This window comes from Trematomus bernacchii, unplaced genomic scaffold, assembly GCF_902827165.1.
Source record: "Trematomus bernacchii unplaced genomic scaffold, fTreBer1.1, whole genome shotgun sequence".
NCBI classification, from domain to species: Eukaryota; Metazoa; Chordata; class Actinopteri; order Perciformes; family Nototheniidae; genus Trematomus; species Trematomus bernacchii.
In genome coordinates, this window is record NW_022987577.1 from 861,999 (window position 1) to 881,980 (window position 19,982).

The 19,982-nt window shown below is 41.3% G+C and overlaps 1 protein-coding gene across 1 annotated transcript; it reads right to left on the minus strand.

The window, feature by feature from the left end:
- Positions 1–115: 115 nt before the first annotated feature.
- LOC117479839 (mixed lineage kinase domain-like protein) lies at positions 116–12,789 on the minus strand. The gene is made up of 11 exons (XM_034126931.1): positions 12,699–12,789; positions 9,084–9,540; positions 5,824–5,901; positions 4,358–4,541; positions 4,093–4,193; positions 3,376–3,511; positions 3,121–3,205; positions 2,895–3,034; positions 2,753–2,802; positions 1,777–1,917; positions 116–397 (listed from the first exon to the last, which is right to left on the minus strand). Exons 2-11 carry the CDS (start codon positions 9,532–9,534, stop codon positions 348–350), a joined length of 1,416 nt encoding a protein of 471 aa, XP_033982822.1. The 5' UTR covers positions 9,535–9,540; positions 12,699–12,789; the 3' UTR covers positions 116–347.
- Positions 12,790–19,982: the final 7,193 nt, after the last annotated feature.

The window sequence follows — 19,982 nt, forward strand, 5'->3', positions numbered from 1 at the left end:
CTCGAAAGGGGAAGTGCGTAAGAAGTTCAATCTAAAAGCGGGAGTGCGTAAAAAGTTCATCTCCTCGAAAGAGGAAGTGCGTACTTTGCTACATAGGTCTTTACAAGTACCCATGTAAGGATTTCTGTTATACATCCTGTTTATATTGCTAAAGCGTTAAACTATACGATACATGACTATGGCATTCAGAGTTTTAACACAGTTTTTAACATATTTAAGCTTTATATAATAAAATACATTGTTCCATTTTCTTCCTTTCTTCAACAAAGTGTATCATATCATTTGGTCTCCTGAGGATATCCGTGATCAGAAACCCTGAGTACTGCAGACTGAGAGGCATGAAGGCTTTACACCTTCTCCAACTGTGTCACCCATTTCTTCAGTTTCTTCGCCAGCTCTGTGGGAGAGAGAGATAGACACCATATTAGTATTGTTATTGGTGGAGAAATTCTACGGTTAAAGGGCCCTACTGTGCTTTTTGTGTGTAAATGGTCTGCAAAGGCAACAGTACTTAATAATAATAATAATAATAATAATTATTATTATTATTATTATTATTTATTATATTTTTCAACAAAAAACAAAAACAGTAGGACAAACGGTCAGACAGAAAAAACAACAAATAAATTAGGGGCCGAAGGCCTTGGCAAACAGATGGGACTTGAGGGCCCTTTTAAAGGCGTCAAGCGTGGGGATGTTGCGGATCACCGCAGGGAGAGCAGAGGGTGGGGGCTGCCACACTGAAGGCTCTGTCCCCGAAGGGTCGCAGGTTGGTGCAGGCGGTGGTGAGCAGGCCAGTGTCTGAAGGTGAGGAGGAGGATTTTACATGATATGCGTGACTTGACCGGCAGCCAGTGGAGGTGGATGAGGGCGGGAGTGATGTGCTGCCACGGCCTTGTATGCGTGAGTACCCTAGCAGCACAGTTTTGGACGTACTGGAGCCTGTCCAGGGCTTTGTTGGGTACCCCGAACAGGACACCATTGCAGTAGTCCAAACGGGAGGTGACAAACGCATGGACTAAGGTTTCTTCTACAGGAGTCTGGCAATGTTCTTTAAACGAAAAAAGCAGATTTGGTGACGGACGTGATGTGGGAGTAGAAGGAAAGGGTGGAGTCAAAGATGACACCCAGGTTGCAGACTTCAGGAGCAGCGCCTTGGGTGCCACAACCATGAGCTCTGTTTTCTTGCTGTTAAGGTTGAGGACATTTGATGACATCCAGGTTTTTATTTCGTGCAGGCAGTTGACAAGGGACTGAGGGGGGAGCTGGGAGGATGGAGTAGTGCTGAGATAGATTTGGGTATCATCAGCATAGCAGTGGAAGTTGAGTCCATGATGGCGGATGATCTGGCCGAGGGGGAGCATGTAAATGGTGAACAGGAGGGGGCCAAGCACAGAGCCCTGGGGGACACCGTGATTGACTGGGACTGGGGGGGGATTTGAGCCATTGATGGTAACAAACTGTTCCCTGTTATGGAGGTACTTACAATAAACTTAGTAAATACAGTACTCATTCCACCACTGCAACTATCACGCTATGCACTATTATAACTATGCAATGATTCGCTCAACAGCCAATCAGAGTTAATACATTTTTTAAGGTTTATTTGCTGACAGTGCGGGACTCACCGCAAAAAACATGGCCAACAGAAGCTCAAATTTGCAAATCGATGATAATCTGCTTGGTGGGTCAGGGCCTTAAAGTCTGTCCTTTGTAAGACAGTCTAGCAGATACCTGTTTTACCTAAAGGTGCACATGGTGATGGCGGTAAGTTACCTCCAGCAGACGGTCTATGGTAGGGATCGTAGGCCCGGCAGGCGTTGATCAGAAGTTCTAGTTCTTTGGGACAGTCGTCAAGCCGCTCCTGGTATTTGTCTACGAACACTTTCTGTTTGACTTCTTCAGCTGTCTTCAAACCTGAAAGACAATCGCAAACGCAATAAGGACAAAAGAAGAAGCCTAAATTGTAGTTTTAGTCATCCTAGCAGCACCATTTTAGTCCGAACCTTTGGATGGATTGCCATTCTGTTCAGACATTCTTGTTCCCCGTTCTTCATCAACTTTTCTGACATTTACAGACCAAAACAATGTATCTCGAAAATAAGTTAATTGTACAAGAAGAGCTAGATGCAGCTGTGCTTTGATTTCATATATTTAAAGTCGTTTTTAACTTCTAGTCATTTCTGTATGTGATTTAGATTAGTGGTCCCCAACCCCTGGTCCACGGCCCAGTACCGGTCCGTAGGTCATTTGGTACCAGGCCGCACAGAAAGATTGAATGCAAAAATATTTTATTGATTATCAGTCTGAAAGATGTTTTATTTAGAAAAATAACCGGATACATCCGTCTGTGCATCTGTGTCTCTTGACACATTACCATCGGTCAAGACGCTCGTCACAGTCTCATGATAGTTCTCTCTGCTGAGTGTGTTTGTCTGCCGGACAGCGGTGCTTATGGTTACTGCAAATGTTGTTTATTTTCTCCGTAAAAAAGTGCCGAAGAGGCATTCCGGTGCGCTCCGGCAGCACTACAGCCCTGTATCCCCCTATACTTTGAATGGCGGTCCGTGTAAATCTGGTCTTACATGAAACCGGTCCGTGGCGCAAAAAAAGGTTGGGGACCGCTGATTTATATGACAGCATTTAATCTTTTTCTGTAACGGCGATCAACCATGAGGTCCTTTTTTTTTTAGAAGTTGCAATTACATCTAGAGTTGGAGAGTCCTGGCTGTTGTGTTCTGCAGATACATACCGTCAAAAGGTTTGCGTCCAGTTGCAACTTCCCAGAGGACGATTCCAAGGCTGAAGGGCAACATTTCAAAGTTATCGTACAGCAGTGAAAACAAACATGCAATGTCTGAATTAACCTGATGTCCAGAGTGACGGTATCTGACCTGTAAACCTCACACTCTTTGCTGTAGTTGTTAATGTGTTCCAGCAACTCAGGAGAGGAGTAGGTGAAGGACCTGTTCACCCCGCCCCTCGTTGGCTTTCTCAGAGACGTCTCAGTTTGTGAAAACTCAAAGCCTCCCAGCTGAAAACCACACCAAGACTTTATTAGTTTCCCCCAACGCCAATCATTGGACAGTCAGCAATCCCAGCATGCACCAGTGTCCGTACCTTGACTGTGTAGCCGTCAGCTACCAGAAAATTGCTGCTGTTGATGCATCCATGAACTTTAGATTTATCTTCAGACTGGTGCAGTCTAAAAATGACACAGATGTTATCATCATGAAGGTACATTTTATCTTTTAAATTGAATTGAATTGAATTCCTTTATTGTCATTGTACAGGTACAATGACATTTAAAAAGCAGTCAGTGCATAACAAGCAATAATGAACAGGGCATAAAATAAATGATTGTGTTATTCTAACCGGTAAAGTCCCAGCGCTGCGTCGCGGCACATACGAGCTTTCTGGTTCCAGCTCAGTGTGCAACCAGAGTCTAGAACCTCCCGCAGACTTCCCTTCTCACAGTACTCCATGATGATGAGAAACTGAGGTTTAGGTCCTGCAGGAAGTCACAAGGCAACCTCACATTATTGTCATTTTAAAGGAGTGGTGCAGGAATTATGTATTTTTGTAGGTAGGTTGGACCAATAAATGCAATTGCCAGAAGAAAAAAGCTAATGTTAGGCTATAAAGGAACTACAGCACGGTCACATGACTTCACGTCACCACCGCTAAGCTAAAGGCGGCTAATGTTAGGCTATAAAGGAACTACAGAACGGTCACATGACTTCACGTCACCACCGCTAAGCTAAAGGCGGCTAATGTTAGGCTATAAAGGAACTACAGAACGGTCACATGACTTCACGTCACCACCGCTAAGCTAAAGGCAGCTAATGTTCACAGGGATGACGTGTATTACTCTTATTTAGTCATATTTTAGTTTTAGGACATTCTCCAGTGGGGTATTTACTGATGTATTTTGTGTCTAAGAACCAAAGTCTCTTCAGCTTGTGTTAACCACAGACCTTGACTTTAAGACAAGGAAATCAGACAAGCTACAATGCTGACTCATTTCCGGGTTTGAGGACTCATTGCTGCACCACTCTATATTCAGAATTGTATATGCTACAGTCCACTCACCCGTCTCATCCTTGAAACAGATGCCAAACATTCGCAGGATGTTGGGCGACTGAAACGCTTTCATGGTTTCCACATCCTTTTCGAAACATCTTTTCACCTCCCTATATGTCAGTGGCATTGAGGAAGAAGAAAAAAAAAGGAACGGTAACAGACATGCTGTATCTCCTCCAGCTTGTCTTAAAGGTGAATAAATCCACCAAAAGAACCAAATGATGAATGCAATTAGGAAAAAGGAAATTGGTATTGTCGTGAAATGTGCACAGACCTTATGTTGGTGGTCGCAGGGTCAGTGTATCTCTTGATGGCCACTGGGAAACTACGGTACTCTCCTCTGTAGACCTCTGAGGTTGGCGTTGTCCTGAAGGGCTTCTTGGTCAGGCCGTCAACATGCTCGTATTTAAGATCCTGCTGTTTGATGATCTGGATGCCCACATCGTAGGGCTTCTCCACTGTGAAAACATGGTTCATAGTTTGGGTCAGGATTTGTAATGTAAGTCCATTATTCTATCTCTTTTAGCTCTGGTTTTGGTTTCCTCCAACTACTAAGGCAATATAAATGTATTTATATAGTAGGTTTCAACAACAAGGCAATTCAGTTCTACAGTGAGGGCCTCAGGGCCTTCTAAAAAGAATAATATTTTAAAACATAAAAGTTTATATTTTAGTTTTAACAAAATAACTTTTTTTATTGTATTTAAAATAACATTTCCAAAGAAATATATCTTTCGAATCTGCCTGTTCAGTTTCTGTTGGAATGTGAAGGGTTAAATGCCGTCTCTGCGAGTTATGTGAAGACGGGAGAGCTTGTTGGTCCCTCTGTACATTCACAGAGGGCCCGCTGTAGTAACTCAATGAGAGAGTAATGTCAAATGACAGTACAATTGACCAATCATATCTTCCCTCTAAATGGGTGGGCTTTATTTTCGCGGACTTTATGACAAGTTCCGCCCGCTGTGAAGTTTATGCATGTGTATAAAGTGGTGCAGTGACGCGTCCTAAAACCCGGAAGTAAGCTGCGCATGGCTTCCCTCGATAAAAAAGCAATGGGATTTCTCCATAGGGTTTTGGAAAATAGCTCCAAATAAGGTCTGTGGAAAACGAACCTGTTAGATAAATGCACGTTTTGTTCAGCAGGATAATATCCACATGTCTACCCTACTTTTATAATTTTCGAATCATAAATCTAATCGATAGATTTATGATCAATAGATGTATAATTAGCATAAGTTCGTTCATGATGTCAGTGATAGTGATTTCATCGTTGCGAAATTATTAACCGAGTCATTTTCAAGATTGAGTTACAATGATAAATTGGAGTGGCAAAGGATCAGCTGCATGACCCGCCATCAAGTGCTTCATCCAAAAGGACCGGAGGATGGACTTTGTGTTGAAGTGATTTGATCATCAAAGGTAGGCCTAAGTCATTTTCAATGTGGGCCGCCGTGCAGACGCAATTCATTTGTAATTGTTACTTGGCTGTGGGTGCCCTGTCATGAGAGGTGTTTATATAAATGGTGTTGTTTTGTGTGGTAGAGGGTCGCTGTCATTGATGTGTTTTGCACCCCGGGCCGTTGTTTTGATATTCCGCTATACGCTGTGACGTAATAACTATTTTTTTTTTTTCGAGGCAAGGGGGCGGTCAGAGGGCCTAGGTATAAAAGTCACGGCTCGCCACTGGTTCTGACGTATTGATTATTATGTATATGATATGTATGTATATGCTCTACTCACAGACTTTCAAGACCTTAATAATGTCTTCCTGCAACTTGTGTGCTAGCTTCTGCTGCTCCTCCATATACTGCAGTAGAACTGAGGAACAAACAAACACGTATAAAGCAAAACAGACAACAATAATGCACCAATTTCCTGCCCTGATTTCACACAATATCTTACAGAGGGATGTCATTTTATGTCACTTTGTGATGGCACACTGTATTTTTGGGTTTTGCAACCATTACCCAATAACCAACCAAGGTAACCCCCCCCCCCCCCACCTTATCACCTGAATCTCCTCCTAGAGCAACATTGTGTTTTTTTAAACTAACCATCTCTCAGAGGGGCGTGGCCAGCAGCAGCTCATTAGCATTTAAAGCTACAGACACATAATCAGCACTTTTGGAACAGGGCTGAAACAGAGGGGATTATGGGATGCTGCAATTATCTGTTTGGTGTTTCAGCCAATCAGAGACAGGTTCTGTATATATCTGAGACCTATAATATATTGTTCATAAAGAGGATAATAGGGGACCTTTAAACTTCAAATTAAATAAAGTGGGCTATTAAGCTAGCGAATGTTAGCTTTCTATCTAACTAGCAAATGTTAGCTATCTAACAAGCTGGCTAGCAACGATAACTATACCTATCAAGATGGCAAGCAAACATTAGTTATGTGCTTTACAAGCTAGCTTAAATTAACTACCTATCTAACAAGCAGGTTATCGTATGTTAGCTATTGTGTCTACCGTTCATGCCGTTCAAGGGCCATTTACATTTTTTCAACATCCTCAGAGGGCCGTACAAATTATTGACCTCTGCTTAAAAATACTAAAATCACAGCCCATTCATTTGGCCTTTCTTTCATGCTGTGCAAAGAAAAAGCAACCTCTCAATCCAGATATCTTACCATGACTCGCACATGCACATGCACAGTGTGGCATGACCACCAAAACAGAAAGATATGGACACAAGATGTGTGCAAATGTATTTAGTTTCCTATCCATGTAAACATGATTTAAGTGGGGGGTGGACCTAACCTCCTCTAGGGGGGTCCGGGGGGCATGCTCCCCCGGGAAGATTTTTTTTTAAATGTTGAAGTTAAAAGCATCAATCTGGTGCACTTTGAGAGCAACATTAAGAGATCTATGGAAACATCTCTCAACACCCATATGAAACAGAACTGTAAGCAGATTTCTGTTTCTTTATGGATATTTTACAAATCACTCCCTTTCAAGCTGTATTCTTGTTTATTAATAACAACTTTTTTTAACTGTCATTTAGTATTTTATACCTGTTTACTTTATTCTCTTATTTTTTTATGATCATATAAAGATGTGCCTTTACCTCACTGGTTGTAGAAAAAGCTTCTTATATTCGTTAGCATAGCTAGCTAACCAGATGCTAATAACAACAAAGTTATTGACTGTATGATCAGTATGACAGATGAGCAGATCGCCACTGGGCTTACAACTAAAGACAGAGCCACGCACAAACTGCGGCGTTCTGGTGCTCTCCGGCATAACTGCAACCCTATGGAGCTCATTTCCTGCCATAACTCCACAAACAAACTAAACAGGTTTTACAAAGGCCTCATGATTCACTAACAAACACAATGTGGTTTGCAAATACAAAACACCATCTACAAACTAATGCATTTAGTTTTGCAAAGAAAAAACGTAGATCTATCAGCTCGCTTAACGGAACTTTGACGCTGGTATCAGTTTTGTTTACCACCAATCACGGGAGTATTGTGTATAGAAAGTATTGAGTTATATTTCTCGCGCTACGTAACATCCATGAAGGCAACATGACAGAGGGAGGCCTGTCACTCAGGATGCCAAACTACTCTTTGGTAAGCCCCGCCCCCCCCCCCAAGCAACATCAGGGCCAAAAGTTTGAAAGCGAAAAAAAAGATCTGAAAGCGAAAAAAAAAGATCTGAGAGTGAAAAACGATCTGAAGGTGAAAAGCAATGTGAAACCTGAAAAAACAAGATTTGAAACTGAAAAAAGAATTGTTTTGAATCTGAAAACGTAAAATCTGCAACTGAAAAAAATAAGGATTCAAATATCAAAATATGTATAAAAGTGAAATATGAAAATAAATATTTTATTTAAAAAAATTGCTGAACTGAATCAAAATAATATTCAACCTGAAAAATGATTTCAAATACTTATTTTTGGTTTGAATACTTCATTGTATTTTTCAAAGTTCAGGATAAAAACGTGAACTTTCAAATAAATTCAAAACTTCAAAACTTATGACCCTGAAATAGCTCCATAGAAACACCTGTCATCAGGCTGGCAAGGGCTGTTCCATGCTCTGCTCAACCTCCCGCCTTCCGGATGGACTCAGTAGCGCCCCCTGCTGCCGTGGAGCATGTGTGAGTGAGCATGTGTGAGTGTGTATGATCCAGCCACGGCGGAATATTACTGCCAAAAGTCACGTGAGTGAGTCACGTGACTTTTGGCAGTAATATTCCGCCATGAGAAGAAAAAGTTTTGTACTTGTAAAAAAAAGTGTTGTAGTTGTAAAAAAAATGTGTGTACTTGTAAAACCTAAGCTGAATTTGTCTCTGAAACATGATTTATTAGAAAAATGTTATGTGTTTGTTTGATAGATACGTTTTTTCTTTACAAAACTAAATGCATTAGTTTGTAGATGGTGTTTTGTATTTGCAAACCACATTGTGTTTGTTAGTGAATCATGAGGCATTAGTAAAACCTGTTTAGTTTGTTTGTGGAGTTATGGCAGGAAATTAGCTCCATACACCCTGTCAGACGAGACATATACCACGTGATGACACGTTAGGCTCGTGTTGTGTTCAAGGACCCTGACCTTGGCCAGGGAAAACAGGCACTCGCTTGTTTAATTTTTTTGCGGTCTAGATTTCTTTAATTTTTTTCTTTTTTGCGTGTGTTTATAAATTACCTCGAGGGCCGTACCAAATGGTCTGGCGGGCCGTATACGGCCCGGGGGCCGGAGGTTCCCCACCCCTGCTTTAAAATCTCAAAGTATTGCCTTAAATTGCCAAATATGTTTTATATGAATAAACTATTCACTTATTAGTAATCTAAATGGTTAGTTTGTTACCTGGAAGAAGTGTTATTACCTAATGAAAGTACATTTAGAACATCTTACAAACGTTTATTTGGCAAGCTAAAGTTGATAAAGCTAATGATGCTATGCAAAGTAATTGCAATTACGCTCTAACTGGAAGTTCGAACACAAATCAAGGTTCTGAAACTCTACAAAGCCACCATCAGTTTGCCCTCACGTATCTTCAGCTCGCTGTCATCCTGCTTCCTGTCCTGCTCGTCCTCTTTCTCCCTGGTGGATTGTTCAAACCCCTTCAGCAGGACGTTGCCTTGCTCCACCTGCAGAGATCCTGAAAGGACCTGGAAGGCGTCGTTGAGCAGGTCGTTCAAGGTGTTGAACTCGTCTTCGTGGCTGCCGGACTTCAGCACTCGCATCATAAAAGATGCCCCGCAGTATTTCTCCATGACCTCCTTCGCTGATTGCAGAGTGATGGAGAGTTCCTCGAGGCATCGTTCTACGTCTGCAGAGGTTTGTCCCTTCTTTCTCTGCTGGAGAATTGACTCCACCAGACGCTCCAGAGCTTTGACGCGATCGCAAACACGATGGCATCGCTTCTTGTTGGCCTTCACCTTCTCCATCAGGGAGTAGATCTGGGAGGCGATGGACACGATGAGTTCAATGTTGTCCATGAGCAGCTGGAAAGAGGGGGGAAATCGATTAAAGGTCAACTATTATACTATATTTTAACAATATATTATAGGCAGGGGTGCACATAACTGGTACGCACAACACACTCTCACTCCCTAAACGTCCAGGAGCGACGCTTGGTCAGGGTCCCGTGCAGTTGGGACGCTCCGAGGCTCCTTCAGCTTCATAAAGGGACACAAATAGCTTTCAACTGATTGCAATGTATTCCCATCTGCGGCGGGATTTGACGCTCATGGAAGCACGGCATTCGTTTGTGTCGGCGGCATTTAAAGGCAATGTGAGCGTCCATTCCCATTGGATAACGGAGGATTTTACACCCGGAAGTAAGTATTCCCCTTACTGTCGATTGATTTTACAGTGATATCTCCACTACTCATCAACTCAAAAACACCAGATTATCCTTGTTAATTACACAACATTGATTGGTTTAAATTGTGTGCAATGCTTTTGTGTTTTTCCCCTTTGATTCGGAGAAACAAATATTTTTTCGGAGTTTAGGATGGCAGAAGACACTACACTACCCAGAATCCACAGCTATCGTTTGGGACTACACCATGTGCTTTGTTTGACAAACCCCGTGAGTAGTTCTCAAGCTCTGTGATTGGATGTTGGAGTGGCAGAGCGGCGTCAAACAGCACTTTGAAATGGAATGAAACCCATCGACGGCACACTATCCAAATCAAGACTCGAACGTGTCCTGACGTACATTTATACTGTCTATTTGATTGCACTTTCACAGTTACATTTGAGTGACACATGAACTGTGTTGGCTTTAAGATCCATTTCCCTTCATTTTGATTTAAATGTCTTTTTTGTATTGTTCCTTTGTTTTTGATACCACACTATTTGCATTATCAAGGTGTAAAGCAAGCTGCTAGATTAAAATACAATTACAATTCTTAATGTAATGTAACCCTAACCCTTGCACAGAAAGGACTCTTGCCTGGACTTCGATCATTGAACCCCAGCGGGCGTTTACTTTTAAGTTCATTTTCTGTTTTACTTTTCTATTTATGGTTTATTCCTATATCAATATGCAACGAACAGAGGTTCAACACTCTTTCCCTGTGCCTTTCCTGTGGCCTCCTCGTGCCCTGGTCAAAACCAGATGCATTACTGGTGCTCTGCTCCCACCACCACCTGTCTCCAGTATATACAATTACACCAGGTGCCCCAATACACCTTCAAAATAAAAGCATAAAACTACTTTTACTAACTTATAATAAGACTAAATAATATTACATTTACTTTATAGTAAAACAACATATATATATATATAGCTGAGCACCTTCTGGCATCCCATCTCTGAGACGTTTATGACTCGCGCATGCGCAATGCAAATTGGGGAGCCTTCTAAACGTCAAGTGTCCTATTTGGGCTGCCGTTGTCACTACCCGATCTGCCGCCCTGCCCTATCTGCAGTGCGCATGTGCGAGATGGTCCGCCATATTGCACAACTCCGTACGGCAACCCAACTAGGACATTTGACACAGTGGCTTTTGGCAAAGCACACAAAGAAAACTCCAAAAACCGAGAGAGATGAGTTATTGTTATTACAACGAACAACTCTTTTTATTGGGTTCTTTTATTTGGGGTTAAGTACATTGTCAGAATAAGTGAGAAATGGATTTAACTTCTGTTAGACAGCTATCATACTGAATAAATATTTACTGTGAATGTATGCAAACATGTATGGCATATAGCTGTCTAACAGAAGTTAAATCCCAAATAAAAGAACCCAATAAAAAGAGTTGTTAAATAATAGTGAAGTCACGTTGTAATAACAAGAACTCATCTCTCTCGGTTTTTGGAGTTTTCTTTGTGTGCTTTGCCAAACGCCACTGTGTCAAGTGTCCTAGTTGGGTTGCCGTACGGAGTTGTCCAATATGGCGGACCATCTCGCACATGCGCACTGCAGATAGGGCAGAGATGCTAATCGGGCAGAGATGCTAATCGGGCAGAGATGCTAATCGGGCAGAGATGCTAATCGGGCATCAATCGGGCAGAGATGCTAATCGGGTAGAGATGCTAATCGGGCAGAGATGCTAATCGGGCAGAGATGCTAATCGGGCAGAGATGCTAATCGGGCAGAGATGCTAATCGGGCAGAGATGCTAATCGGGCAGAGATGCTAATCGGGCAGAGATGCTAATCGGGCAGAGATGCTAATCGGACAGAGATGCTAATCGGGCAGAGATGCTAATCGGCAGAGATGCTAATCGGGTAGTCACAGGCACTTTTAGGCCCCATTTGCATCTGCATGAAAAGACTGATCAATCAATGTCGTAAGTGATTACATTTCATTGTTAACATGTTGTAGTTCTTATATCAAGGCTTATTTGATGGAAATATGTTTAAGAAATTAAGAAAAATGTAATGTTATATTGTATACATTTACAATGCAACTAAGGGTGTTTGAATAGACAACACAAGATTAAAACGTTTTGCATTCTGTGTAGGAGGCTGTGGCTCAGTGGTTAGTGTGCTGAACTTCGAATGAGGGGGTAGCAAGTTCAAGTCCCACTGCAGTCAGCATGTCGTTGTGTCCCTGGGCAAGACACTTCACCCCAAATTGCTCCTGTGGGCAGCGGCGCCGCCAGGGATTTTGGGCCCCATGAAAAGATATCACATTGGTTATTTTTTTCTTATTGTTCTAAAATAGTTTGGGCCCCTGTCAGTCACGGGCCCTTAGAATCGCCCTAACCTTTCACCCCCTTAAAGCGCCCCTGCCTGTGGGGATTGCCCACAGTATTGAGTATGTAAGTCGCTTTGGATAAAAGCGTCTAACAAGTAACAAGTAACATGTAATATGTATTGTACAGTTTTCACTCCATGTCATGGTGAAGGAGTTACCAGTAAAGTTTCTCAACTTCAACAACGACTTTTTTTCTTCATTTTGAGTGGAGTTTAGCTTCGTGTTAAGTCTGCGGCTCTTACATCCGTTTTCAACAAGTTCACCCAGCGAGGAAAGTTCCCCTTCAGCAAACGTGCAAAAACCAGTCTGTAGTGAATAAGTACGGCTGCACAGAAACGACTGTAAACATGCTGAATCTGCAGAAGACTGAACAAGAACCAGAGGACAGAAGCAGAGCCGTCTGCAGAGGAGTTTACATGTTGATAAGATTTATAACAACATCAGTATTTACCTTTTAGTTGATGTAAAGTTTCTCGTCTGAGGGATTTAGCCTGTTGTGTGTCAAAATGAAACTAACTTCTGTCAGCTCCTCCCTCGGCTGCTTCCTGTTATTCTCTGAGTGTTAGTCCTTCCTCTAAGTGTGCCATATGTATTTTACCCCTATGAGCAGGAGTTTTAATCACAGCAGGAGGCGCAGAATAGATGAGATCTGAAGGATTCATGATTAAATATATTGAATATCTGTCAACACCCACTGAGAAATGTAAAATAAAACTTGTTTTCTCACTGCTGTTTCTCCAGTGCTGATCATGCAAAAGGGACTTCAGTACTTAAAGAGGACATGTTATGCTCATGTTCAGGTGTATATCAGTATGTAGTGTCTCTACTTTAAAGAGTCCTCTCCTGCTGATGTTCAGGTGTATATCAGTATGTAGTGTCTCTACTTTAAAGAGTCCTCTCCTGCTGATGTTCAGGTGTATATCAGTATGTAGTGTCTCTACTTTAAAGAGTCCTCTCCTGCTGATGTTCAGGTGTATATCAGTATGTAGTGTCTCTACTTTAAAGAGTCCTCTCCTGCTGATGTTCAGGTGTATATCAGTATGTAGTGTCTCTACTTTAAAGAGTCCTCTCCTGCTGATGTTCAGGTGTATATCAGTATGTAGTGTCTCTACTTTAAAGAGTCCTCTCCTGCTGATGTTCAGGTGTATATCAGTATGTAGTGTCTCTACTTTAAAGAGTCCTCTCCTGCTGATGTTCAGGTGTATATCAGTATGTAGTGTCTCTACTTTAAAGAGTCCTCTCCTGCTGATGTTCAGGTGTATATCAGTATGTAGTGTCTCTACTTTAAAGAGTCCTCTCCTGCTGATGTTCAGGTGTATATCAGTATGTAGTGTCTCTACTTTAAAGAGTCCTCTCCTGCTGATGTTCAGGTGTATATCAGTATGTAGTGCATCTACTTTAAAGAGTCCTCTCCTGCTCATGTTCAGGTGTATATCAGTATGTAGTGTCTCTACTTTAAAGAGTCCTCTCCTGCTGATGTTCAGGTGTATATCAGTATGTAGTGTCTCTACTTTAAAGAGTCCTCTCCTGCTGATGTCCAGGTGTATATCAGTATGTAGTGTCTCTACTTTAAAGAGTCCTCTCCTGCTGATGTTCAGGTGTATATCAGTATGTAGTGTCTCTACTTTAAAGAGTCCTCTCCTGCTGATGTCCAGGTGTATATCAGTATGTAGTGTCTCTACTTTAAAGAGTCCTCTCCTGCTGATGTCCAGGTGTATATCAGTATGTAGTGTCTCTACTTTAAAGAGTCCTCTCCTGCTGATGTTCAGGTGTATATCAGTATGTAGTGTCTCTACTTTAAAGAGTCCTCTCCTGCTGATGTTCAGGTGTATATCAGTATGTAGTGTCTCTACTTTAAAGAGTCCTCTCCTGCTGATGTCCAGGTGTATATCAGTATGTAGTGTCTCTACTTTAAAGAGTCCTCTCCTGCTGATGTTCAGGTGTATATCAGTATGTAGTGTCTCTACTTTAAAGAGTCCTCTCCTGCTGATGTTCAGGTGTATATCAGTATGTAGTGTCTCTACTTTAAAGAGTCCTCTCCTGCTGATGTTCAGGTGTATATCAGTATGTAGTGTCTCTACTTTAAAGAGTCCTCTCCTGCTGATGTTCAGGTGTATATCAGTATGTAGTGTCTCTACTTTAAAGAGTCCTCTCCTGCTGATGTTCAGGTGTATATCAGTATGTAGTGTCTCTACTTTAAAGAGTCCTCTCCTGCTCATGTTCAGGTGTATATCAGTATGTAGTGTCTCTACTTTAAAGAGTCCTCTCCTGCTGATGTTCAGGTGTATATCAGTATGTAGTGTCTCTACTTTAAAGAGTCCTCTCCTGCTGATCTTCCTCTGGAGGGAACACAGGGATGTTATCCTTTGCAGACCATTGACATGCACTAAAACCTATAGAACACACTATAGGAGAGGGATAACTCCTGAAAGGGATATATGGCCTCATTAAATCTACTAAGCACGTGTATTCAAGGTGTACTATGATTCAGAAATGTATTTAAAGGGAAGATATGTAATAAACAATATAGCTGAGTAAAGGAATAAAGCAAACATATTATTATCACGTTAAAGAAACTGAGAGGCTTCTAGTTAAAGCATTAGTTTGGTTGAGTGATGTTTTGATGCAGCACGCCTGACGTCCACTGGAGGGCGCTGCAAGCTTTCATTTCCACCTTTGTGTTGCAGGAAATAAAAATAAATAAAAATGTAAATGCCTTCAGAGTATTTCTTAACATGTGTTTTGTGGAAATGATAACCCATGTTGGTGAAGCCTCTCGTTACAACAGGAAGCGTTGATCCTTGGAAAACCACAGCAACGTCCTTTCAGACGGTTTCTCTTTTTTTCTCACTTTATGGTTTGTTTGTTTCTTCTTACTGTAGGTTGTAAAAGGTTGTAAAAACTCGTACTGAAACAGAAAGCTTTCATGGAGACGTTCCTGTATCCTTCTTATATAAACAGTAGTAGAATAAGAGTGCCATCATGTACTAAGACTGCATTAATAATAGTTAAAGGGGACCTATCATGCAAAATGCACTTTTGTACGTCTTTTCTACATGAATATGTGTCCCCGGTGTTCCAGGGAACTCACCAAGTGTCAGAAAACACAACCCTCTCTATTTTCCTCCATACCCAAATCTCTAAAAAAGGGGCTGCAACGGATCTGATAAAAACTGATCCAGATTTGAACACTGTCCTGACGTCAGGACAGTGGCGCTACGGCTATTGGGCCAACTCCACCAATCAGGAGGAGACAGCCACGGCCATTGCCGTTCGAAAGCGCTGGAGACGCTGTAGTACATATGCCAGGCCTGTAGGTGGTGCTGTTCTCACTGAATCAGCCCTTGCTAAAACAGAGCTACAAATGTCAAATTGAGCGAAATGAGGCATGGCTAAAATGCATGATCTGTTTGGTATTTTGAAAAGAAAAAAGTATAAATATGCCTTATATAGGTATGGTCCTACACTATATTATTCAAATATAGCATGATAGGTCCACTTTAAGTAAACGTTTGCAAGTTAATGTTCTCAAAGTAAGAAAAGTATAATAATTAAATCCAGAAAAGTGTGCCCCTGTGAATGTTTTCTTGCGTCACTACTCATGTGGAAAGACATCTTCCTATGAAGTCATTATGAGACAGGTCATTCTTTTGAGGAACTAAGTCATTATTATAACACTTTACAGGACCTGTTTTCAGCTCATTTTTCCATCACAGGATTACTTAGATGTATTTATGCTGTCATTGTTATCCTCCGTACTATGGGACTGTTATTTATAATTGATTGACATCCCTTTTACCTGCTTCACTCCCCCTCTCCTCTATCTCATGAATACATGGTGATCCCTCCTCCACCTGCACCCCTCTCAGCGGAGGGTAGATGGTACGACCCACTGCTATACTCACCCCCCTCTCTCTCTCTCTCTCTCTCTCTCTCTCTCTCTCTCTCTCTCTCTCAGTGAGGAGCATCAGTCGTCAGGTTTTATCCTCTTCTTCCTCTTCCTCTTCCTCTTCCTCTTCTTGTCATGACCCATTTCATCAGGAGCGACTGCCACAGAGACAGCCGTGAGTACCACACACACACACACACACACACACACACACACACACACACACACACACACACACACACACACACACACACACACACACACACACACACACACACACACACACACACACACACACACACACACACCTGAAGATGTTCATGTTTTGATGGTGCAAAGTGACAGTTAATATTATGTGTGGAAAAGTGAGGCTGTGTGTTTGTTGCACGTGTGACTTTGACTGTGTGTGTGTGTGTGTGTGTGTGTGTGTGTGTGTGTGTGTGTGTGTGTGTGTGTGTGTGTGTGTGTGTGTGTGTGTGTGTGTGTGTGTGTTTGCAGCAGATTGAAAGCGTCTCCAACTTTGAAAAAATGTGTAATGCAAAAATACTTGTCTTAATATAAGTAATAAAATGGGGGTCTTTGGTCCTTTTTGAGTTATTCTGTTTTTGGTCTTCTTATGTTATTTTTTTAAATATTTAGAGAGACAGCAGCTGGTATTGGTTCTTTATTGTGACTTTTAATATCTAAGACGCTGTAAGAAACCTTTCCACTGTTAAATATCTCAGTAAATATAATAAGAATCATCTTAAAGTCCATTCCCAGCATGCATTGCATTACATTGACTTTGCTGGAGATGGACATGTACCTTAAAATGCTCTCTGTTTCTCTCTCTGAGGAAACAGAGCTGGTCACCCTTCAGCCCCCACTCTCATTACTTATGAGTTCAAGGTTGTGTTTATTCATCCATAAAATCATGGAAATGTCAGCGCTCGCATCCTCAGAAGCAACATCAGTGTTTCAGTTTCTAACATTTCAGCCGAGGCAGCGATCAGCAGGGCGTGAAGAAACGAGCCTGAACCTCTCGTATGTTATTTCACTTCTGCAGGAACTGAACATTTAGGAGATTTACCGAGATGTGCTCACTGTTTTCATGAGAATGTAGATGTTTGCTGAAGTTTACATTGCATGATCCTTCAGGTGTATATCAGTATGTAGTGTCTCTACTTTAAAGAGTCCTCTCCTGCTGATGTTCAGGTGTATATCAGTATGTAGTGTCTCTACTTTAAAGAGTCCTCTCCTGCTGATGTTCAGGTGTATATCAGTATGTAGTGTCTCTACTTTAAAGAGTCCTCTCCTGCTGATGTTCAGGTGTATATCAGTATGTAGTGTCTCTACTTTAAAGAGTCCTCTCCTGCTGATGTTCAGGTGTATATCAGTATGTAGTGTCTCTACTTTAAAGAGTCCTCTCCTGCTGATGTTCAGGTGTATATCAGTATGTAGTGTCTCTACTTTAAAGAGTCCTCTCCTGCTGATGTTCAGGTGTATATCAGTATGTAGTGTCTCTACTTTAAAGAGTCCTCTCCTGCTGATGTTCAGGTGTATATCAGTATGTAGTGTCTCTACTTTAAAGAGTCCTCTCCTGCTGATGTTCAGGTGTATATCAGTATGTAGTGTCTCTACTTTAAAGAGTCCTCTCCTGCTGATGTTCAGGTGTATATCAGTATGTAGTGTCTCTACTTTAAAGAGTCCTCTCCTGCTGATGTTCAGGTGTATATCAGTATGTAGTGTCTCTACTTTAAAGAGTCCTCTCCTGCTGATGTTCAGGTGTATATCAGTATGTAGTGTCTCTACTTTAAAGAGTCCTCTCCTCCTGATGTTCAGGTGTATATCAGTATGTAGTGTCTCTACTTTAAAGAGTCCTCTCCTGCTGATGTTCAGGTGTATATCAGTAAGTAGTGTCTCTACTTTAAAGAGTCCTCTCCTGCTGATGTCCAGGTGTATATCAGTATGTAGTGTCTCTACTTTAAAGAGTCCTCTCCTGCTGATGTTCAGGTGTATATCAGTATGTAGTGTCTCTACTTTAAAGAGTCCTCTCCTGCTGATGTTCAGGTGTATATCAGTATGTAGTGTCTCTACTTTAAAGAGTCCTCTCCTGCTGATGTTCAGGTGTATATCAGTATGTGGTGTCTCTACTTTAAAGAGTCCTCTCCTGCTGATGTTCAGGTGTATATCAGTATGTAGTGTCTCTACTTTAAAGAGTCCTCTCCTGCTGATGTTCAGGTGTATATCAGTATGTAGTGTCTCTACTTTAAAGAGTCCTCTCCTGCTGATGTTCAGGTGTATATCAGTATGTAGTGTCTCTACTTTAAAGAGTCCTCTCCTGCTGATGTTCAGGTGTATATCAGTATGTAGTGTCTCTACTTTAAAGAGTCCTCTCCTGCTGATGTTCAGGTGTATATCAGTATGTAGTGTCTCTACTTTAAAGAGTCCTCTCCTGCTGATGTTCAGGTGTATATCAATATGTAGTGTCTCTACTTTAAAGAGTCCTCTCCTGCTGATGTTCAGGTGTATATCAGTATGTAGTGTCTCTACTTTAAAGAGTCCTCTCCTGCTGATGTTCCTCTGGAGGGAACACAGGGATTTTAGCCTTTGCAGACCATTTACATGCACTAAAACCTATAGAACACACTATAGGAGAGGGAAACACCTGAAAGCATTACTCATGGTTTATTATGTATCAGAAAAGCATTTAGATTTAATTAACAATAAAGCCGAGCAAAAATATTCTCAACACTTCAGACAAATAAGAAAGGAGGATTCTATTTCCAATATCCAACATAAAAAAAAAAAAAAAAAGTGATCCCAGATGCAGTAGAGTAGAGTATGGGGCATGTGTGCCGTGGTTTGTGGAAATTATAATCTATGTTGGTGAAGCCACTCATTACAAAAGAAAGCTTATTATTTTTACATATTGTATTCTTATTATAACACTTTACCCGTTTTCAGCTTATTTCTTTATTTAGATTAATTTATACTGTAATTTTTATCCTCCGTACTATAGGACAGTGTTATTTATAATGTATTGACATCACTACCAATGTATTTATTTAAATCCATATGTTGAGTTGTTGAGCACATGTCTGAAATGTTTGCACGTTAAATAAAGAATAAGTACTCGCAACTATTAAGATCATCGTACGTTGTAAGTGTTTAGAACATGTTGTTAATTACAATATTTCAGTTTTTAATTTAAAATATACCAAAGGGTTCAGTTCCCAGTGTGCATTGCACGTAATAATAACACAATCAAGCCCTCAAATCGAGCTTTGACTTCACTTTAAACAAGGAACATTTGACATTTTTGTTTTATAATTTGCAACATCTGCAGATAGTGCATGTGACGTTACTCAGCCTTCAAAGTATCCCCAAACTCTCTAGGGCAGGGGTGGGCATTTTACGGCCCGTGGGCCACATCCGGCCCGTTGGCCGGCCTTGGCCGGCCCGTGTGAGGTTGATCATAAATTATAACATAATAAAAAAAAACAGCAACCTTTTCAAAATAAAAGCAACACAGCTGTATTGCTTGCATGGCGTAAATACTTTTCTAACTGTGTTGCTTTTATTTTGAAAAGGGCGCTGCTGTTTTTTAAATTTATTTACGTAAACGCGCATGCCGTAACAGCTACGAGTGATGCTGGCCGGCTAGTCCTCGAAATGTCCGCTAAGGGCAAAAAAAGAAAGATCGATACTGAATGCCGCGTTTTCAACAAGACATGGACCGCTAAGTATTTATTTACAGAAGTGAAAGGTAAAGCTGTGTGTTTAGTTTGTGGTGCGCAGGTCGCTGTGTTCAAGGAGTACAATTTGAGTCGCCACTATGCTACCAAACACGCAGATAAATACAAG

Excerpts from the sequence above, each read along its gene's own strand:
- LOC117479839 (XM_034126931.1), bottom strand. The coding sequence starts at position 9,534 with ATGGACAACATTGAACTCATCGTGTCCATCGCCTCCCAGATCTACTCC. Across the intron at positions 5,902-9,083 it reads TGACAGCGAGCTGAAGATAC|TTCTACTGCAGTATATGGAG; the intron begins GTGAGGGCAAAC and ends TTTGTTCCTCAG. Across the intron at positions 1,918-2,752 it reads TGGACGCAAACCTTTTGACG|GTTTGAAGACAGCTGAAGAA; the intron begins GTATGTATCTGC and ends ATTGTCTTTCAG.